At 40.6% G+C, this 22,888-nt stretch overlaps 1 protein-coding gene and 1 long non-coding RNA gene across 7 annotated transcripts in view; one reads left to right on the forward strand and one right to left on the reverse strand.

Moving 5' to 3' along the window:
• Window positions 1-3,078, reverse strand: LOC103541681 (uncharacterized). The gene is made up of 3 exons (XR_542522.2): window positions 2,931-3,078; window positions 2,572-2,755; window positions 1-1,233 (listed from the first exon to the last, which is right to left on the reverse strand). It is a non-coding gene; the product is annotated as an uncharacterized lncRNA (long non-coding RNA).
• Window positions 2,885-22,888, forward strand: part of RINT1 (RAD50 interactor 1) — a 22,411-nt gene continuing 2,407 nt past the window's right edge. The window contains exons 1-12 of one of the 6 annotated variants that reach the window (XM_070617130.1): window positions 2,895-3,282; window positions 3,734-3,779; window positions 8,277-8,461; window positions 11,633-11,874; window positions 12,690-12,863; window positions 12,961-13,110; window positions 13,668-13,824; window positions 15,546-15,656; window positions 15,752-15,977; window positions 16,514-16,651; window positions 17,648-17,847; window positions 22,111-22,325. In XM_070617130.1, coding sequence (XP_070473231.1) covers window positions 3,241-3,282; window positions 3,734-3,779; window positions 8,277-8,461; window positions 11,633-11,874; window positions 12,690-12,863; window positions 12,961-13,110; window positions 13,668-13,824; window positions 15,546-15,656; window positions 15,752-15,977; window positions 16,514-16,651; window positions 17,648-17,847; window positions 22,111-22,325 — 1,886 coding nt within the window. In that variant the 5' untranslated portion in view covers window positions 2,895-3,240. Of the gene's footprint in view, window positions 3,364-3,733; window positions 3,780-8,276; window positions 8,462-11,632; window positions 11,875-12,689; window positions 12,864-12,960; window positions 13,111-13,659; window positions 13,825-15,545; window positions 15,657-15,751; window positions 15,978-16,513; window positions 16,652-17,647; window positions 17,848-22,110; window positions 22,326-22,888 lie in introns of those variants that run through there. The other 5 variants (XM_070617131.1, XM_070617129.1, XM_070617132.1 and 2 more) reach the window with 5 other exon arrangements.

The raw sequence follows: 22,888 nt of genomic DNA on the forward strand, positions 1-22,888 counted from the left end.
TTTTCAGTTTTCCAAAATGCCAGTCCTTTATTGGTTTGTATAGTTAAAATGTGTTCAGAGCCTCTCCCCCATTCCAACTCCCTCTAATAAACATTTAACAGTTTAACGTTCTACTTGACTTTAAAAAATTACAGCCAAACATGTATAATATTCGGATCTTGCTTTTCACCCCACACCAGCACTATGGATTGCTAAGAGCCTAGCACACACAATTTATCTCCTATTTTGTCCTTATTATTGCCTAGTGCTGTGTCCATCTTAGGTGTCTCTCTCCACTCCCCAGAGAGTAGCTGTTTTCTGTGCTCCCCCAGTCATGCAAACATTTCCATTGTTGAACCCACTGCACTCAATCTTAAATTATAGATTTTCATGTGTATTTCCTTTACCAGGAAGTGAATTCTTCAGAAGCAAACATTTGGGTTTAGAGAATCTTTTTACTCCTTTAATTTTATTTTTTATTTTTATCAGAGTTATACATGCCTGTGATTTAGGATCAAATAATTCTGTAGAAGGCTTGTTAAGTTTTACAATGAATCAGCAGAGACTGTGACTCCAGTCTTTCCCTTACCTTGTTCCCTCCCCTCAAAGGCAGTCATTTCATCTCTTTCAACTGGTTATTTTGGTATTTACCTTCATTTCTCCATATAAAATGTTTGTATTGCTATTTCTTGATTTTTCACTTTTAGGCATTACCTATTGACTTCACTTAATGGAAAATGAAGATTTAGCTCTTCTTCCTTCTCCCAACCCTTCCGCCACCCCCACCACACTTCCCATCCCTTTACCTGTCCAATCTAGTTATATTGTACTTAAAAAAAAAAAGATTTGTGTTTACTTCATCATTACCAGGTAAACATTACTCAACATGTTGGGCAAAAATAGTATACTATGATTCCTTCTCTTCTGCTCAGCTTTCTGTTTTTCCTGCAGTTAATGATTATCTTATTTTGGCTTATTCTTCACCACTAAGTCAAACCCAAACTTCTTAATGATTGTTTAAATCTCTCCCTCCAGAGATTTAGATAGATGAGGTGTTCTATCAGTTTCACCTTTCTGAAGGAGTCTCTTCTGGAGCCTTCTGACCTACACCAATCGATGTCGAGTGCACAGTTGTTGTCAGGGCATCATACTTCATTTTTCCCCTGTGTTAGATCTTCTGTTTCTTATATCCCATGTCTCCTTTTTTCTTTGTTTAGTCTCTCATTTTAGTGAAGCACAACCTCCAGTTGCTTCCTGAGAAAGGAGAAGTAAATAAAAGGGAAATTTTTTGAGATCTCGAATGTCTGAACATACCTTTATTCTTTGCCCCTAGTTGATTGGTAGTTTACTACTGATCAAGTATAGAACTCTAGTTTGAAATAAATTTGCTTTTGAAATTTGATAGAATCACTCCCATGTCTTCTAGCTTTCTTCGTGACTGCTGAAAAATGGAAAGATATGCTGATTCTTGATCCTTTGTTGGAGATCGCTTTTTCTCTCTGGAAGCTTAAGGTTGTCTTTTTGCCCCCAGTTTTCTGCAGTTTCAAAACGATGAGCTGTGGGGTGAGTCAACTTTTACCCATTGTGCTGGGCACTCAGTGGGCTCTTTCAATCTGGAAACTCATGACTTTTAGTTTGGGGAAATTTCCTTGAATTGTTTTGTTGATGATCACTCCTTCCCTAACCCCAGTTGCTTTTTTCCTTTGGAACTCTTATTTTTCAGATTTTTGGCCCCCCTGGAGTGGTCCTCTAATTTATTATTATTTTTTCCTGTTTTTCCTTTTTTTGTCCTTTTGCTTCTTTTCCCTAGGATATTTCCCAACACTTATCTTTCAACCTTTTCATTGAGTTTTTCATGTCAGCTATCAGATTTTTTGGTGTCTGAATACTCCTTTTTAAATATAATAGTATCCTGTTATTGTTTTATGGTTGCAATGGTATTTCATATCTGAGAATATTGATTTTACATATAATATATATGTATATATACTGTCAACCTACACAAACAGAAACCAGCTTAAGAGGCAAAGCATTTATTTGGGATCAAAGAATTGTAATTTAGGGAGCACAGATGCAGGTAGAAACCCAAATAGTGTCCCGATTATAGGAGAGGGGCTCAAGGTTTGTATGGAAAAAGGGAGTTGTATTTAAGAAGAGTTCATTGGTGCCAGATGAGATAAGACTAGGTTTGTACTTCATAGATTGGCCTGAGGTTCAGTCATCAGGCAAAAGGCTAGACTTGTACTTCACTGATTGGTTCCATCAGTTCTTACAGACAAGATATCCTTGTCCTTACTGACTTCTTTGGAACGTTGGTGGTTTGGTCCAGTTCGGAAGATAAAGGAAACAAGACATGCAAGGCAATTCCTCTGAAATGACTGCTCTGGCTCTATTTTAGTATGGTTCCACTCACGTCATTTTTCACATAGACACATTTTAAGTTTTCTCCCCACTGAATGGTTTCTATTTCTTCTAAGGGTTGCTCACCTCCCCCCTCACCCCCGCCCCCCGCCGCCACTTGTTTTAGTCTCTATGCTACCTCCTTCCATGGTTGCTTTTAAAGTTGGTCAAATCCCTGAGTCCTCTACCTACCTCTTGCTGGCTGTCAGATAACTTTACCTGACAAAGAACAGGTGTTTTTGGGTCTCTGCACTGTGCAAAGTGCACATTAGATCCTGAGTCCTTTTCCTCCATTCAGCTCCAAGAACGTTTACAACCAGATCTGCACCCTCTAGGCAGGAAACTGAAGGGTCATCTCTTGTTGAATCTGATCATCCTTAAAAGAAAGATCCAAAGATAATGACACGGGACATTTCCCAACGAAACAGCCCCCCCCAAATTACATTAAAGCTAGTCAACAAGGCCCCTCACACTCTCGGAACATCTGGGATAACATCTAAAATACAAATTGAAATGATTCATGATTAAGCTCAGCGTGGAAGGAGAGATACCTTCAAGCTCCATCATTACGAGCCCCAAAGAGGGTGGAGGCTGTTTCATCGAGGTTGGGAAGGACCGTCCCCCGCTTCCGGAGCGGCGACGCCCCCCGGCCGGCAGGGGGAGCCACTGCGCACGGCCGGCGACGGCGCGGGCAGGGCCTCTCTGGGAGGAGAGGAAGAAGCCAGAGAGACGGCGAGCGGAAGTGGCGGTGGTGCTCAGTCCTGCAGGCTCCGAGGCGGGGCTGGTGTTGGTCGCTGGCGGAGCTGGACCACGCAGGCCACGCTGGCTGCGCATGGAGCCGAGGACCCGCGCGGAGGTGGGATGCTCCAGGCCGGCGAGATCGGCGAGGCGCCGGCAACCCCGGTGAGGTGGCCCTGGTGGCCCGGGGAGGGGACCCTGGTGGTCCAGTGAGGTGGCACAGATCTCCGAGGGGAGATCGTCTCGGTGAGGTGACCCTGGCGCCTGGGGACATGGTTCCTGTGGCCCGGGGAGGTGGCCCTTGCAGTCCTGGTGGGGTGGCACAGACCTGCGAGGGGAGGTAGCCCGATGCGGTGGCTCTGGCGACCCCGGCGAGATGACCCAGATCTCTGTGGGAAGGTGGCCCTGGCGACTGAGCAGGGTCACTCCAGGGGTCCTGGGGAGGTGGCAGTGGAACTACCACTGCCTGCATCAGACGGCCCTGTCCTCTCGGGAATGCCCCGGGGAAGGGGTGTGGGAGCTCGCGGTCCTCCGGTGGACGCCCCCCGGGAGCCCTGTATGAGTGCCATCTACCACTTCAGTCTTAATGGGTTTGTCACACCTCTTCTCCTTCCAGTGCTGCTCTGAAAGTGGCGAGGAAAGGAAGAACGTCGAGCAGAAAAGTAAGCAGACCCCAGACACCGTAGCACTTTCTACGGAGCCATCTCTCCCAAACTCAGCCTTCCAGGGTCTGCATCCGAGAAGAGTCCTAGCCCGTTGTCTTTTAGATGAAGTACCTTTTTTCTGTACAACATACTTGCATAGTATCAAATACTGATTATCATTAAACACCTATTTTTGTCTTTCTAAAAGGGTAAACTATGGGATGATTTGGAGAAGAGCTCTTCCTGACCCCTGCCCTGTGCAGGGACTGGTGTGGTTTCACTGGAGTTCTGCCTGTCATACCGGCTTCAAAACACTTGGGGAAGGAAGCATCACCTTATGAAGCCTCAGGAATTTGGAGGGGCTGATGATCTAGGAGAGATGACCACCACCTTAATGGGGTTCAAAGGAGTCAAGTGATAGTTGTTGTACTTTACCTTCAGTTAGTTTGCAGTTAGAAGTTGATCTGGGAAGAGCACGAGGGATAACTTGCTTCTTGGATCTTGGACTGGACAAGGAAGAGGGAGAAGGTCAACACCTGCTCTTCCTACCTAGAACAGGAGCGGGTGTCAGTGATGTGGACATTTGTCGTTTTGCTTTAATAAGCTAGGCATGGCAGGCTTTTGGAAATTAAGGAACCTTGAGGGGTTTTCGAAGTGAAATTTATTGCGGGAGGAAGGGGAAAAGCATGTGACAGCTCTTCCATCGGAGGATTTGGGGTTCTACTGATCATGACCAATAGTCGGGAATGAGTAGTGATAAGAGAAGAGTGCCTCCCTTACCACATTGGCTTTAGGAGTTAGGCTTGCCCCTGATGTTGCCTACTGACATGCTCTGTCTCAGAAAGAAAGCTCTAGGTAGTCCGCAGTGCTTGACAATCATCGCTGCCACAACTCAGCTCCTTTTCCTTAAAGAATTTGAGAGTACCCCATATCTTTCTGTTTAACCCTTCCCTTTTCCACCTTTGCCCTGTTCACATGCCCAGGAAGTTGATGCCTCCTGAGCTATCATTTTAGTAAAATGATAGATGCAGACTGTAGACTTTGTCCTTGTCCTTTCTTTAGTGGCATGGTCAACTTCTTTGCAAGTAGGAGTGCTTTTTACAAAAAATAGAGAAAAAGAGACACATGAAAATTTCCCAAATCAGCAGTGTGTCATTTTGAAGAATATCATTGCATTTAAATGGTTATATCAGAAGAGTGTAATTTAAAAAAGAAATGAAGATAGAATTGACTTCCTAAGCTAGAGCAACTTTAGCATTCACAGAACATTCCTTCTACATGTAGCCCTGTTTCTGTGTGTCTGCAGATATACCACACAACTTACCTGTTTTATTTGAGATAGAGGAAAAAGAAGACGTTGTGACTCCAGTACATAATAGTAGATGGATTTCTGTATAATGAAGTTGGATGCAGACCGGCTGGCTCTGCTCACATTTGAAGAAGAAGGAAATAAGAATATTGGGTTGAGAGTCAGGGAAACATGGATTTTAGTCCCATTAACAACCTTTGAATGTGGGCTGGGCAAATGTTAGAATTTGTGGTTGGGAAGTTGAAGCGTAGACTTAGACTAGTTCTGGTTCTACCTACCAGTGGGCTACTGGTTCTCATAGCGTATGAACACGCTTTTAATTCTTATACGGCCAATAGACCAAAGGAAAATTTGTTCCTTAGGGATGGGGGAGAGGAACATACCCAGTATTAAACATACTGCTAGATATTCTGTTAATGTTTACATAAATAAATGAAACAATAGCTGATAGTTACACTTTGCATTTAGGCATATCTTTATTTAGATAGTCCTATTTTCATTGTAGTGGAAGGGACAGTTGTTTTAAAATGAGGCCGATTCTAACCTCTTGCCTTTCTCTCATTGCTGTTTTCTTAAAACTTGACTTTGGTGAAGAGCCGAGTTTTGCGGCCAGCTCCGAGGGAGAACTGAGGGGAAGTCCAGCCAGGGTTGCTCTCCAGGAGGCTCTGGATTGTTCCCCAGCTTTCCCTCTCATGCAGTTACCATAATCCTTGTAACTACGTACATGCTAGTACAATCAAGCTTTTAATTTGTTTGTAAACTCACCGTCCATGGTTTGTTTAGAGGGAACCGAATCCTTTGGGCACCCCTGAGGTAGAGAAAAGCTCTGTGTGCTCAGGTTTATTCTAGTGTTTGGTTGCTTGCTCTTTCTCTGGGGTCTTATTTTATAGCATTTGTATTCATTTGGAGATCAATGGCTATTCCCCTTACATTTTTGCATTATCTGGGCTTTCTTCCCCCCAGGTACTGCTCAAATCTAGGGAGATTAAGCCCCTGTGTATGGAATAATTCAAGTTGTGGGCTCAGTAGAGTTTAGCATATTTTTGGTTGTTGTTTTGTTTTGGGTTTTTTGGGGGTAAGATTAGCCCTGAGCTAACATATGCTGCCAATCCTCCCCTTTTGGTTCTGGAAGACTGGCCCTGAACTAACATCCATGCCCATCTTTCTCTATATGTATGTGGGATGTCTGCCACAGCATGGCTTGACAAGCAGTGCGTAGGTCTGCACCCAGGACCCAAACCGGCACGTGTGAACTTAACCACTGACCATTGGGCCGGCCCCTACTTGAGCATGTTTAATGTCAGAGAACTTAGTGACTGCACAGTGAAATGGAGTTCTGTTACACCAAGTTTGACCCAAACTTCAGGTTTCCTAAACTTCTCCAGGAAGGAGGAAGCCGTGAGTAACCGAAAGGGGATCACTTCCATATGGAAGCAGATACTTGAGAGGGAAACAGTGTATCTTAGCGCCCTGGGGTGGAGTGGAAGGAGAAAGCTAATGGCAGCGACTGTGGGTCATGTCACTCCCGCCTTCTTTGCCAGGAGGCTGCAGTGGGCCTGCGGGTTTCTCTGCACTTCAAGGCACGTTCAGAAAGCCACCCGGGCACAGAGGTCAGCAAAGGGATAGCTAGAGATGCTCTGGAAAAGAGGAGCCGTGCTGTCAGTCCACAAATTTAGGACAGTGGGAAATAGTTTAATTGCTTTGAAGTGGATTGTGTGTTTACTAGAAATTTGTTTTTTAGTGTTTTGTTTAAACATAAATTGAAAATTTTTTATTTATATATTTGAAGCTTGTGTCACTCCACAGTGAATTAGAGGTAACTTAAAATGCTTAGTGATGTCTTAAAAATCTGGATGGTGGAAGAAGGTACGGATTCTTGCGGAGTGAAAAACTGGCTTTGAAATATAAGAAATGATGGATTTCCAAGCATGCAGTAAGGAGTAATCTCTTTGGGAAATTTCACTAACTGGGGCGAGAGCAAAGCTCCCCAGTGTTCGTATTTTCACTGGGCATTGTTAGCTCTGCTATAGGAAATGTCGCCTCTGCCACCACTCTTCTCAAGAAATGGCTTCAGGGTGCTAAGTCACCTGTTTTTGTCACATTTAATAAGTCCAGCCTTTGTTTCATCCAAGTCTAGTTTGTTTGCCATGGAAAGAGTCTCACTTTAGACTGTACAATTTAAAGGTTGCATCAGGCATTTTGAGGTTTTCCCAGTAATTTGTGTTTTCTCTCATATTTCCTTTTTTTTCTGTTTCTGACATGGACATCTTTGTACAAAGGTATTTGAAGCTTATAAAACTTTTTATTCTTACATAAGGAGGAGTTTTTATTCATTGGTCACCATTTTGGTTTTTTTTCATATACTTGAAATCTTTAATACTATTTTTTTCTTAGCATTTTAAAACCAGAGTCCTCCTTTGGTTTTATTCTAGTCCATACCATCTGGTTCCTTACGGACTTTGAAATTATATTACTAATTTAATAAGAACTGCATCAATAACTAATCAGATTTGACCTTTTTTTCCTCAGTAATAAAATAGATTCTTAAGATACAAGGTCTTCGGGAAAAGTTTAATATCTATTTGTAACTGCTTTGTCATGCCAACGTCTGTTGAAACCTGTAGTTACTAGGACCGACTAGGAATTTTTCCTTCACTCTGAATTTCCTCAGCTCAAGCATTTTGTAGTATTTGATTGATAGATTGCTTTAAGCTGTTCATTTAGGTATTTGTGTGTGTGTGTGTGTGCATATATACAAAAATATATATATACACAAATACAAAATACATATATGCAAAATATACATATATACATAAATATATATATACATATATACAAAAATATATATACATATATACAAAATATATATACACACAATTATTTTTAAATACACAATTATATTTTAAATATATACACAAAAGTACCCAAATGAATATATTGGTGTACGTATAGTATGTGTGTGTATATATGTATATGCATATATATGTACACTATAGATACATTCATTTGGGTTTCTTTTGTGTGTGTGTATATATATATTTGTATATACATAGTACACATGTATATACACAAAAATACCGTATATAGATAGTTTTCTTTAAATGATTGACTTTGGAAGGTAGATGTATTGCCTTGTATATCTTTTCTATTTCCCTTATCTCCGTAGTACTTAGTGGTGTTGAGTAATTGTTATTCTTTCATTTTAGGTGACTTAAATATCGCAGCTCTTGTTGGAAATGAACAAGTCGGTGAAGGTACAGATAGTGGTGGTCTCTCTTCCTATGTGTCTGCATTTATAGAGAAGGAAGTTGGAAATGACCTTAAATCTTTAAAGAAACTTGATAAACTCATAGAACAGATGACAGAAAGCAAAATGCAATTGGAAGAACAGGTATTAAAGCTCATTGAAATAATATCAGCAGTATCCTCATTACAATTAGCGTAATGTAAACATAATCATTATTATACAGGGAATTTTGAAGATGGGCTTGTGACAAATGGTCTAATCATTTTAAACTGTTTAATAGGTTTTAAGGGGCTACAGTGTGCTAGGTATTTGACAAATTATGTAAAACACAGAGTTCCTGCTGATATGATTATGTCTTGAAAACATAAGGATTGCTAACATTTTAAGTAGCTTTTTATACAATGACTTTTAAAGTGCTTTTACAAGTACATAATTTGATGGTATACAAAAATGTTATAACACCATCATTCCCAATTTTTTATATATGCACTCATAGGGAGAAAACATGAGAAAGAGTATAACATTATAATAATGGTTATTTCTGGGTGGTTTGTTAACAGGTAATTTATTTTCTCCATATCATTCTGTATTTTCAATTTTTTTCTTTTTACAGTGAACATATTATTTAAAATAATGTTTTGAAAACCCAATGGCTACAATCTTAAAGGAATAAATGGGTCCCTGTATTTGCAGCAGTGTGTTTGTCAAAGATAAATGATAAATGTATTGTGTAGCTATTACATTTGGCTGGGTAAACTCTGCTTGGGTATGTTGGTGTGTCAGCCCCGGGCTGTCAGTGATCTTACGTTTTCTCATCCCAGCACCTTCGGCCTCCACATCTTCCAGTCTTTCCACCACGTCTACTGCTAGTCCCTAAGTTTAGCCCAGCCCCATCCTCCTCTTCCACCCCTGTGGGCAAGTTCTGGGCTCTCTTGGAGGAAATCACACAGCTGAGTGGGTGGATGCCAGCCCACATGTGTGTCTTCAGCCCCACCTGATGGTCCTTCCATGGGAGGGTTGGCTCCTCTCTGCTTCCCTCAGCTCTTCTGCCGGATTCTCTCCAAGACAGCCAACCCCACCTGGCCATTCTGTCCTTTGCTTTTCCCAAACAGAAAAATTGAGGCCATCTAGCCGGAACCTATTAATCAGTCTACCCTACATTCCACAAACTTATTTGCAACCGTTTCTAGTTCTTAATTCAGCAGAGGATCAATCTAAGGCAATTCTTGTGCCCCATATCCTGCCTGCCACCTCCGTGAACTTGCTTCACTCCATAATTTCATCCCCTACTCCTCAGCCAGGCCTGAGCCCTCGGCATATGGACATAGCCAGATCTTTTCCTTAAAACCTAAACAAATGAAAAACCCTCCCCTCATCTTTCAGTAGGTGTTCGTGGCTTCCTTTTACTGTTAGGCTTTTTCAGAAAGTCATCTTACTTTGTCTCTATCTCCACTTCCTACTTTGCCGTTTGCTCTTTGACCCACTGTAATCAGCCTTGTTTCCCTGATGACCATGGAAGCTTTTGCTGAAGTCCCTAATTAAACCTTAAATTCAGCTTGTCTGGAATTGTGCTGATGCATGTCTTAAAATACTTCTCTGTCTTGGAAAATGGCACCACCATCTGCCTGTCATTCGGGCCTGAGACCTAGGAGCCTCCCTAGGTTGCTGCTCATCATCCTTACTCTACCCCAGCACCAAGACGTTGGAGTTCTGCCTCCCTTAGTGTCTCTGGTGGCCACCCCTGCTGTCCACCTCAGTTCAGGCTGCATTGTCTCTTGCATTTGATGGTAGTTTCCCCATCTTCTGTTTTATTCATGCTGTCACAGTAACTATCTTTTTTATTCCTTACAGACATTTCTTTATATGAGAATAGGCAAATATATAAAAAATATAGTTATATAGTTAACTTTTATGTATATGCAAGCATATATATGCTTAACTTTTTATAATTAATGTAGTATAGTACTTGTTTATCAATGTATATAGATCTCTCTTTTTTAACAGTTTTATCGTTATTCAAATAATTTATTTAACCAGGCCCTTATTGGTAGATGTTTTTCTGTTTCTAGTTTTTGTTATTACAAATAGTATGAGAATAAACATAATTGTTTATCACATTACCTTTCTAGATCATAAATCTGACTAAACTAGTCCCTTATGAAACACTCTTAATGGCTTCCCATTGTCTGTTGGATAAAGCCCACGTTCTTCTAAGGCACAAGATGCCCACTGTGATCTCCCTGGTCTCTACCTGTCCAGGCTCGCCTCTTCTCTCTGCATTTCTTTGAACTGTACTCTTTGCCCTACTTACCTCCGAGCTGTTCTCTGATCATGGCCGCAGTATTCCTTCTGCCTGGAATGCCCTTTCCTTTCAAGGTTCCCTAACAAATTCCCACCCATCCTGCAAAGGTCTGTGCGTGAGCAGTGCAAGCACAATTGCCTTGCGCCTCAAAACCTTGCTACTTGAAGTGTGGGGGCTTGTTAGAAATGCAGAGTCCCAATTCCTTCTTCGAACCTCCTGAGTCCAAATTTGCATTATAACCAGCTCTCAGGTGCTTCAGGTGCACTTCAGGTCTGGGAAGCACTGCCATGGTACACCCTCGCACCTGGCACGGCTCTTTTATTGCATTAGTTGCGCTGTTGAACTTGTCTGCTTACGTCTCTCTCCACTACCAACTGAGCTTACGGGCAGGTGCTGTGTCTTATTTATCTGTCTGTCCCTAGCCCAGTGCCTGGTACAGAGTAAGTGTCTAATCAGTGTTGATTCAAGTTAAAGTTCCCCTATAATCTTCTTTATATTGTGCTGATGCCTAATATTTGTGTATGTTTTTCCATATGCTGTAAGAAAAATTCCTTTAATAAATCCCATATCTAAAGGCACTACCTGGATATCATCTTACCAAGTTAGTGGTTCTCAGCTTCAGTCAGAATCACCCTGGGGAACTTTTGCCAAATGCAGATGCCCAGACTTCTAGAATCAGAGCTTCATTTGTTTCTGAAAGAAAGTAATGAGTAGATAAAGCATGTAAGTGTTCTGGCTGGACCCTAGAAAGTCCTGAGTGTCATGAAGGCAGCTCCAGAATGCTTCCAGGCCAGTGTGACAGGCCCCTCCCTGCACATCTCTACACACAGCCTTTCATGTGTAGGTTTGGTTGGTATAGGATGCAGAAACCACACCTTTCTTTTGAAGCTTTTAATTGACAATTTTCAGTTCTATTAGGACAGACATGTATTTGGAAGGTAATGAACTAATAAGGTTATGAAAATTTTATCTGATTGCTGCCGATTTTTGTTTTTGTTTTTTGGTATGATCAGGTACTTACAATTTCATCAGAAATCCCTAAAAGAATTCAGAGTGCCTTAAAAAATGCAGAAGAATCAGAGCAATTCCTCCATCAGTTTCTGGAGCAAGAAACTCATCTCTCCAGTTCCATTAACAGCCACTTGCTGACCGCACAGCCCTGGATGGAAGATCTTGGCGCCATGATTAACCAGATTGAAGAAATTGAACGGCATCTCGCTTACCTTAAATGGATTTCACAAATTGAAGAACTAAGGTAAAATGGGCCTCTTTGTTCTCGTAATTATTATTTTCCTCTGAGGCTCTGTCTTAGAGAGTGTATGCATGCCATTAAATAATTGAGTTAATTAAAGATTGTAATAATGTAATTTTACCAGTTGTTATGAAAATAGCATTATGATAATGATTCTTTTCCTTTGTTGTGAATGAACATAAACTTTTCAGGGAGCTTAATTTGCATTTGAAAGAGAGTAATCTAAGTAAAAATTTTAAGTCCTATAGTTGTATTGTGAACACATGATAGGAACCGTTATTTATAATGCCACGTTAATAAAACAGCCCCTCAGTGTGGTAGTATTCCTCTTGGCTTTCACTTTATAGAGATGGTCACAATGAAATGAATTACTTTCCCTATAATTTAAATTTTTTTCAATGGGTATCATCCAATAAGAGCTGCACAATATTCTTAAGTGAATAACAGTTTTGTTACTTGTGGGGAGGGAAAAAAAGAAGTACTTGCTTTTGAATTGAATACGTATTACTGGTGGTTGATTTTGAGTGTCTGGTATTGCCTTTCAAGCCAGCTAAATTAACCTTTCTGCCTAGATTGGCAGCTCATTTGGTGTCTTGATATAGTCCCCCAGCCCCTCCAAACTGTACTGTTGCATCCTTGCTTTGTTTTCACTCCTCTTGCTTCAAAGCTGTTGGCAAGCATTAATGCTGTCTGAAGACTTAAGGGAGAAAAGTCATCCAAGAGTCTTAGTGTCCCATTTTAAGTATATCATAGTCACTGTATTTTATGTTGGAATTATTCTGAACTGTCTTTCAAGTTTGCTTGGCCTTGTTTTGCAGCGATAATATTCAGCAATATCTGATGACCAATAATGTCCCAGAGGCAGCCTCCACTCTGGTGTCAATGGCAGAACTGGACATCAAGCTTCAGGAGTCATCTTGTACTCATCTTCTTGCTTTCATGAGAGCCACTGTTAAATTCTGGCATAAAATTCTCAAGGACAAGCTTACAAGGTCGGGAATTTACCGGTATTTCATGCTAATTGCTTCAGATGGATATTTGGTGATCGTTTTATTTTGCTGATGTGTGTGTGTCACTTTTCTGTTACAGTGATTTTGAGGAGATCCTAGCACAGCTTCACTGGCCATTCATCGCCCCCTCTCAGTCTCAGACTGTTGGCTTAAGTCGACCGGCCGGTTCCTCTGAGATATACAGTAACCTGGAGACATTATTTTGTCAGCTTCTGAAACTACAAACCTCGTATCTTTATTGGAGTTAAAACTTACTAAAATTTATTTTTTTCTAGAGTGGATTTATGGCTAGAGAGTAAAACTTTTTGAAAGTGGCTAAGAAGCCAAACGGGAGTACTGGGTTTGGACTTGATCTGTCTATGCCCATGGAGTGGTAGATTGTTCTCTTTCAAAGTGGATTGCATGTAGGTGGGAGGGCGTGGATCAGTCTGAAGTAGATGATGGACACGAGTTTGCATCACATATAGGTCTCTTGGGACAATAGAAAAAATGGGCAATTGGGAGGAAACCTTAGTGACTTAGTGTTAATTTAATAAAATCGTTACTTGAATGTGTTCCCCTACTGCTATTCCTTATTTTAGGAAAGACAGATTAATTCCAGTAACATTTTCATGCGCTTTTTACTGAAATCTTATGTAAAGTTGAATTACATATTGTCTGTATCATAATTAATTTTACTTAGTATCTCATATAATTGTTGAATAAAAAAGTATGTGTATATATACTACATACACACACGTATGTATATATGCTTTAGATTCTTTTTCCTTGATTTGACTATGTCAGAGATGAATTACTTACTGAGCCAAAACAGCTTCCAGAAAAGTACTCTCTTCCTGCATCGCCTTCTGTCATCCTGCCCATCCAGATTATGCTGACTCCCCTTCAGAAGAGGTTCAGGTATCACTTCAGAGGGAACCGGCAGACGAATGTCATGAGCAAGGTGTGCTTTGCCGACTCTCGTCCTTGGTTTTTATTAATAGCAGATGTTAAGGGTTTTTATACTTTTGCTGGTTTAACTTAAAATCTGGTTCTGTTCACATTTCTGTTTTTTCTCTAAAGAGCTAAATTCCTGTTGTGTCACTGCCCTTTATAGATCTATTTTGGGACCTGCGTTGATGTGTTGTAGGAATCAGCTCACTCATTAGCACATCATCTGACCAGTTTCTCGAGTTTCCCCTGGCGTGTGCTGTAGCATTTGCTGTGGCATTTTTCACAACTGGATCCATGTTTCACTGTGCTGATCGCTCCTTTAGGTTTATCAATGTGTCAGAAACAAGTGAAAGTCAAAAGAGAGGAGAGCATTAGCTTTTGAATGGAGGTGTTGATGTTGAAACAGTTTGTAGCCGTGCCGGGAGAGTATGGCAATCAGTGATGGGAATGGCTTTGAGGAACTCATCCGACGTTTTAGTTGAGGGACTGTGCCATGTATATTGAGCACATTGTTGAGCATTTTCTTTAATCTGACCTGAAAAACAATCGTAGGCGTTTGTTTTCAATGAAATTTGATTTTGTTGAGAAGTATAACCTTGTTTGTTGCCTGTGGGGTGCAGGGGCCAGGGGGCGGATCCTGCCTCGTTTATCCTTGAGTTTTGCTGCATCTCATGCAGGGCAAGTAGCAAAGGGGTTCAGTGAGTGTTTTGGGTTAACTGTTATTAAATGCCAGCTTCCAGCCGGCATTGTGTGTGGCATACAGAAATGAGCCTGTAGGCTTTATAGAATTTTAAAGAATGCAGGGAAAGGCAGTTATGTTTGCATAGGAAGGGCCAGAGTGGCATGGATCTCTGGTTCCTACATTCAGCTTGTTCTTTTGTACTTTGTGAGTCTCCTCCTTTTCTGGATGGTGTGTTGGTGGAAAGAAGAGTGGAAGCAACTAGTGAGTAGTGAGTGAGACACAGCCGTAGACCTAGAGCTGTAGGGAGGCAGTCATAACTTGGGGTGAGAAACTTGGGAGTCACGCTGGCTCCTTTTTAGAGTGTGGTTCCTGTGGTCCCAGTACTCGTCGTCAAGCCTAAACTGCACGGCCCCTGAGGTTAGAGACCGCCCCTTGTTCGTTTTTGCGTTCCCTGCATGTAGCACACGGCAGGCGTTTACCATTCAGTAAACGTATCTGAGTCCCTGTCCAACAGAACTTTGAAGGCCTATAGAAGTATCTCTCGGGATGATTTAACATGCCTCATGCTTACAGTTCCTTTTCTCTAATTATACCTGTTTTAAGGCCTGTGCATTTTTTGTAATGCAGACCAGCCACATTTTTTTCTTAATTTTTACCTTTTGAAAAGAAAAAGCCGAAGAAAATAATGTTTAAAAATTATGTTGGATTGTTATTTTAAAAAAACAATTTAAAGGCCATCACTTCTTTGTAATTCTACTCATCATTTCACGTATTTCTCAAGTGCTAGGTTTTAAGTATATGGCATTGGATATTTATGAGTTTATTGACTTCAGCCACATTATTGGAATTTGTTGAGAGTACATTGGGAAACATTGATTATTAAGCCTTGCGTGAGTTTTAAGTTCAGACTAGGAATTGTGCTCTTACACATAGGAATTTTCAACTAATTTTTGCAAGTGCTGTGTGTGTACAATTAAATAGAGCCATTTAATTGTAACTTTCTAGTTGGAATGACTTAAGAATTCAAACTGTTCTACCTCCTTCCTTAGCCTGAATGGTACTTGGCTCAGGTCCTTCTGTGGATTGGGAACCACACTCAGTTTCTGGATGAGAAGATTCAGCCCATCTTAGACAAAGTCGGCTCTGCGGTCAGTGCAAGGGTAAGAGGCTCAGTGCCAAGCACTCCGGTCGGAGTTGTATGTGTCCGCGAATAACTTGTCGTCTGCGTTACCTTGTGCTTATGCATGTCTTCTAGCTTGAATTTTCCCGAGGCCTTGTGATGCTGGTTCTTGAGAAGTTAGCTGCTGATATCCCTTGTCTGCTCTATGATGACAATCTCTTCTGTCATTTGGTGGATGAGGTGCTCTTGTTCGAAAGGGAGCTCCACAGCGTTCACGGCTATCCTGGCACTTTTGCTAACTGTATGCACATTCTATCAGAGGAGACCTGTTTTCAGAGATGGTTGACTGTGGAGAGAAAATGTAAGTGCTCACGTGGCCGGAGGGTGGGGAGAGATCTCTCTTTTTTTGTATGTTACTTTTTGGCATTTTTCTCCTCCAGTTCTGGGTAGACGCTAGAGCCATCTAAATTGTTCTCGGTCAGCATGTACCACATTGCCTTCAGAGGTCACCTTGTTTTCTTTTCTTCCCATCAAATTTCAGTTTTCTTGGAATTGCACTTTACATGTTTCCACACCGGAATATTCAAGCCAGTAGAGAATGTAGTTAACTGTTTCATAGATTTTACAGACAGTATTTCTGCTCTTGGTAGAATGATTTTGGGTGTAGTTACCTAGTCAGTATGAGTATTGTGAAGATTTTGGGTGGGGGTGGCAGGGAGAAGTAAAGCATCTTGTTTAACCCTAGGATAGAGCATGTTAAATATAGTACAACTAGTAGGAGGTTGCAGATTTGTTTATTTTTAATAGAAAAGTCATCATTCCTAAAAAATTGTGAGTTGAAAAATTAGGAATGAGTGTAACTACTTAATTGACATGATCCTTTTCTCTGCTTATCAGTTGCTCTTCAAAAAATGGACTCAATGCTTTCATCAGAAGCTGCCTGGATATCCCAGTATAAGGACATCACTGATGTAGACGAGATGAAAGTTCCAGACTGTGCAGAAACTTTCATGATGCTACTCTTGGTTATAACTGGTAAGTATAAGTGTCTTTTTTTTAAAGATTTGCACCTGAGCTAACAACTGTTGCCAATCTTCTTCTTTGTTTTTTTGATTGTTTTTTCTCCCCAAATTCCCCCAGTACATAGTTGTATATTTCAGTTGTGGGTCCTTCTAGTTGTGGCACATGGGATGCTGCTTCAGCATGGCCTGATGAGTGGTGCCATGTCCATGCCCAGGATCCGAACCAACGAAACCCTGAGCCGCTGAAGTAGGGTGCTCACACTTAACCACTCAGCCACAGGGCTGGCCCCAGTATAAGGTTTTTAAGATACAACTTTGTTTTAAAAGTACTGACCCTTCACATGGTACTTTTTCAAGTAGTTCAACAAAATTAATATTATAAAGTGGTTATTATAGTATCTTCAAATTCAGCATCTGTTTTGGCAGAACTCTAGCACAATCTTCTCGCTTTTGGATTTTTAAAAATTTAAGTAAGATGTTAAACATTGGTATACATGAGGGGAAAATTCCTGAATTGTTACGTAAAAACAATTAAATAGGAATTTAATTGTATTACCAGACTGCTCTTGCCATTCCGTTTACGTGTCTTCAGCACATGGTGATTGACCTAAATTTTAAATATTCTTCATCTAGATATATCAAAGACTGCAGAAGAGTCAAATAATAAAGTGACTTTAAGGATTGGAGTAGTAAGTGTAGGAATGTTCTGGCCGGAGGTGGCCTGGCAGCCTCCAGCCCTGGTTGGTCTGTGGCCGTCCACATCGCCCACTGCAGGCCTGCTGTTTCTCCAGGTGCCACTGAGCTCTCAGTGCCGCCGTCCTCTGTTGTGTCCATTTCTTGGGCCCGTCTAGTAACCTGAAGAAGTGTCATTGCAGCCTAGTCAGTAAATAATTCCATATTCTTCACTGTGATAAAAATATGGAAAACACTAAAACACAAAAAGTATGTAACCTATAACTCTGTCATGGACAGGACCAAAAACCTTCCTGTGTCTTAACTCTCTCCACAGACAGGTATAAGAACCTTCCTACGGCTTCTCGAAAGCTGCAGTTCCTGGAGTTACAGAAAGACTTAGTAGATGATTTTAGGATACGATTAACGCAGGTGATGAAAGAGGAGACGAGAGCGCCCCTCGGCTTCCGATACTGTGCCATCCTTAATGCTGTGAACTATATCTCAACAGTCCTAGCAGACTGGGCAGACAATGTTGTAAGTTAATGTGGTTTTATGTCAATAACATAGTAGTTGTTTGAATAATTTTACCTTTGAAATGTTGAATCTGTAGCCAGCAAAAATATGCTTTAGGCAGAATAACAAGCCAAACTTAGGAAGTGTGATTAAAGTACACAGTTTTCTCAATTAAGTCTCAAAAGGTTAAATACTCCTAATAGCTTAATCATCGGAAAAGAAAGACAACCTTTTTCATGAAATAGTTGTTTACAGAAAGAACCTGTTTCCTCTTTACACTTTATAGATGGGAGATATTCATGTATGCTAATTGCTATCTCAGAAAAACCTCAGATTGAATAATGGTGTGAAAATCAGTAAAACGCAGGACTTTGACAGAAATAAAATAAAAACATTTGATACCTCTTGAATGCCTTCAAAACATGACAAATTATGAAGAATCACAAAAATAGAAACTGTTTTTTTAACATTTATTTTTCTTAAAAAAATTATTTAATGTTTTGTTTATTTTCAAACATATACAACAGTAAACAGAGGAGTCAAATGAACTCCCGTGAGCCTGCCACCAGCTTCTTGTGCCAGCCTGTTTCAGTCCAACCTTTACACCTCTCCTCCACCCCTCACGCTTGATTATTTTGAAGCAGATCTCAGGTATCATATTTCATGGTAAATATTTCAAAATATAGCTATAAAAGATAAGACCTCCTTTTTAAAAAATAACCACAATACCATTATCACATCCAAAAAGTTAACTAATTTCTTATGTTGGGAGGTATGTGTTAAATAAATATAAAGATCAAAACCTTAGGTCCAGTGACCAAGCAGGGCCTTTTACCTCCAAGAATTTTACTTTTCCTTCTTCTCTCCATGCAGTTTCTATGTGCTGACAGATTTGGCTTGCCTAAATATAATGATTAAGTAGTAATTTATTTTTACTCTTTTTATTTTTATTTATTTATTTATTTTTTTTTTTGAGGAAGATTATCCTGAGCTAACTGCTGCCAATCCTCCTCTTTTTGCTGAGGAAGACTGGCCCTGAGCTAACATCCGTGCCCATCTTCCTCTACTTTATATGTGTGACGTCTGCCACAGCATGGCTTGCCAAGTGGTGCCATGTCCACACCCGGATCCGAACGGGCGAACCCCAGGCCGCTGAAGCGGAACGTGCGAACTTAACCGCTGCGCCACCGGGCGGGCCCCTACTCTTTTTATTAATCCAAGGCATATGTTGGTTCTCAGTGCTTCTGGTAACTGGATTTTCCAAGATATACTTCCAGCCAAAAGTGAAGAACCTTAATTAGCCTTTATAGGCTTAAGATAAGTAGATTACTTCCTTTGGATGTTGTAGGCAATAAAGGGATCTCAAGGGCCCCAGCACCCCCTTGACGGGTGCCCTCCGGTGAGGGATCACTGTTCTAAGATCAGCAGCAGCTGAGACAAAGTCCGCTTGGGTTTTTACCAGCGTGTCCCATGACGTAGGTTTCATGGTAGAAAGCATTAACAGACCACAAAATTGTGAAATATACATTAAATGGTGAAAAGTAACCATACTGAGGATAATGAATATGATGATACATTATAAATGTAAAGCATAATATAATTGTGTCATGAATGAAAATGGACAGGAAAGTAAAACAACAAAACAACTGTAATTTTAACTAAAGACTTAAAAATAACACTTATACAATGTGATAAAGTGGAGTTGAAAAGTTTGAGTTAAATAGAAAGATTGTCTGCAGATTAGCAATAAATTCAGGGTATACTAAGGAAAACACAATTTTCGAGTGTGTCCAGGTGAGGCACAAAGATGGACAAGGTAAATTAATTTAAAATTTCTGTATATCGTCAAATCTTAATGCAATAAAATAAAAAATAAAAGCAATAGTCAAATACTATAGTCAAACACAGACACTTAAAATATTTAATGGCCCCGTTAGGGAGGAAGTCTAGAAAACATGAAAAGAATGTATTTTAAATTATGAATTTATGATAACTGTAGTATACTGCTAACGTATTATATAATTAATTTTGTTCTATATAGAAAAAAATTATGGTATACATCTAAAGCATTGTATAGAAGAAAATGTATTCCTTTACTGTGAAAGAAAAAACAAAACAGTCCTTATCTTAAATACCGGGTAATAAGCCAAAATAAATAAGAAAGGAAAATAAATATACTAATAACAGATATAAACAAGATAAAAATCTGATAAACAAGATCACAGTTTATTCTAATCTAGACTCTTTGGCTGTGACTTAGTACAATTATTTAATGCCTTTTTTCCTACAAAAATGTTAACTGAAATCCACATGCATAATATCGTTCTGCTGAGCAAGCAAAATAAGACAGAATAATTATTTCAAAATAATTATTTCAAGATGAGTATAATGTAGAGCATAATGATCATGCATTTATCTTTCTAAAGTCACCTAATCAGAACACATTCATTCACTGTGTACTTTTGTGTGTCTTGTTCCTAATTTTACTAAGTACTTGACTCAGCCCCCACACGGCTCCATTCTCTGCTAAGCTTTTTCAATTGTATGGAACAAATAGTCATTCTTGATTCTTGTGCCAGATGATCGAATAAAAAACTCATTCAGGGCCAGCCTTTTAGCTTGAACGAAATATTTGTGGAACATCATTAGCTACTTTACTCAATGCTGTAATCTGTTAACAAAGATGAATTGGCCATCGTCCCTAGCCTTAGAAAATTTTTAATCTGATGCTGAATTAACTGGGTCCGTCTGTCAACAGAGATGTCAGATTTTAGAATCTTCAAATCATGAGTGAATTCTGTATGCTAGTTTGTTGTTATGATACAAATTCTATTTAACATCAGAAGTCCTTTAGTCATCTTCACAGTCCTTCTGTGTGTGAATAATTTACATGAAAATCAGTAAGGCTCTTGTGTTACATGGTTAGAAACGGGAAGAGTGGACAGAGGTCTCCTTCCATTCATTTAGATTCTCTGCTCATAGCTGTCTGTCCATTGCAGATTGCGCCAAGCCTCACATGTCCAGCCGTGCAGAATTGGGGATTGTTCACTGTGGATGATAGAAACCCGACTCCTGGCCTAAGTGGGAAGTGCGGTGGCGTGAGGAAGTGAGGGACTTGTGTAACTGAGAGGGTTAGGCCCGGCTGCTCTGAAGTCGTTCGTTTCTGGCTTCTTTCTCAGGCAGGCTCTGGGAAGTGTGGCCATCAGTAGCTCCAGGCCACATAGTCCATCAGCTGTCTCAAAAGGACAGTCCCTCTTCCATGATAGTTCGAGCAGAAACCACGGTGGCCTCTGCCATGTCCATCCCTGAACAGCTCTTAGTGTGGCCAGACCAGTTCTCTATTAATGGACATTTAGGTTGTATTTAATCTTTTGCTAATTATCCACCACATTGTTTTCCTGTAGGGCAGAAAGAATAATACTAATTCTACCTAAAATACACTATAAAAGTGACATTTCAATTTTCTTAACTCATGTCTGCTAGATTTCCCACACCTCTCAATCCGTCTAGAAAAACTGAGTACTTGAAGTATGTTAGCCATCAGGGAAATGCAAATCCAACCACAATGGTACACCACTTCCTACAAACTAGGATGGCTATAAGAAAGACACAGGAATTGTTAGCAAGGACATGGAGAAATTGAATCCCCACGCACGGCTAGTGGGAATGTAAGATGGCGCCGTGCTGTGGAAAAGAGTTTAGCAGTTCTCAAAGGGTTAGACATAGAATTACCATATGGCCCAGCAATTCCACTCTTAGCTGTATACCTAAGAGAAATGAACATACACCTCCACACAAAAACTTACACACAAATGGTCATAGCAGCGTTCTTCATGATAGACAAAAAGTGGAAACAACCCAAACGTCTATCCACTGATGAATGGATATGTAAAACATACAAATCCATATAAGGAAATACTATCTGGCAATAAAAAGAAGTGAAGTACGGATACACGTTACAACAGAGAGGAACCTTGAGAACACACTAAGTGAAAGGAGCTAGTCACAAAGAACCGCGAACTGTGTGACTCTGTTGATATGAAGTGTCTAGAACAGGCAAACCCGTAGAGACAGAAAGTAGATAGTGGCTGCCTGGGGCTGGGGCGAGCGGCGAGACGGTGGTGAAGAGCGCAGGGTTTCTTTCTGGGGTCAGGAGAACGTTCTAAAATTGGTGATCGATGCACAACTCTGAATACACTAAAAGCTTTTAACTGAGTGAACTTATGTATACTGTACTGGAGTGAATTGTATGCTTTAAACGTGTTGACGTCCTGTTGCTTCCAGTTCTTTCTTCAGCTTCAGCAGGCGGCGTTGGAGGTCTTCGCGGAGAACAGTGCTCTCAGCAAACTGCAGCTGGGACAGCTGGCCGCCATGGAGAGCTCCGTCTTTGATGACATGGTCAACCTGTTAGAGCGTCTGAAGCACGACATGTTGACCCGCCAGGTAGACCATGTTTTTAGAGAAGTTAAAGATGCTGCAAAATTGTATAAAAAAGAAAGGTGAGTCCTCTGTATTTTCTTACAAGTCAGCTGTCAACTCCAGTTTGGGGAAACTGAGAAGATGGCACCTGCAGGCACATTTCCACGGGGTTGACATGGCTGAGTTTGGCCTTCCCCGGTGCAAGCTTGTAACTGTTTTTGATGGAAGTCTTTCTAAAATATATTCAGACATTCTTAATCGGAATAAACTGATCATAATTTAACCTTCAGGTGTGTCTGTATATACAGAGAGCTGGCGTATGACAAGGGGTTGAACGGCCTAGCCTGTCACCCATTTACAAAGTAAGGTGCTCCTGGCCGACTCTGCATGCCTACATTGGGCAGTCTCTTCCACCCCATGATGCCCTGTGGCAGTCTCTGTGACCTCCGCCAGACCGGGAGCTCTTTTGGAGCAGGCAGTGTGTGTCTGTCCTGGCACAGTCCCTGTCACACAGATTCCTTATCATCAGTTTGGAAGTATTATTAGTCCCTGTTTTGCTGAAAATTAGAGCATAAAATTAGCTGATGTCTTAAAGGCTAATACAGTTTATATTTTAACTGGTTTTTAATTGTAGCTATATTAA

Source organism: Equus przewalskii, chromosome 4 (assembly GCF_037783145.1).
Source record: "Equus przewalskii isolate Varuska chromosome 4, EquPr2, whole genome shotgun sequence".
NCBI lineage: Eukaryota > Metazoa > Chordata > Mammalia > Perissodactyla > Equidae > Equus > Equus przewalskii.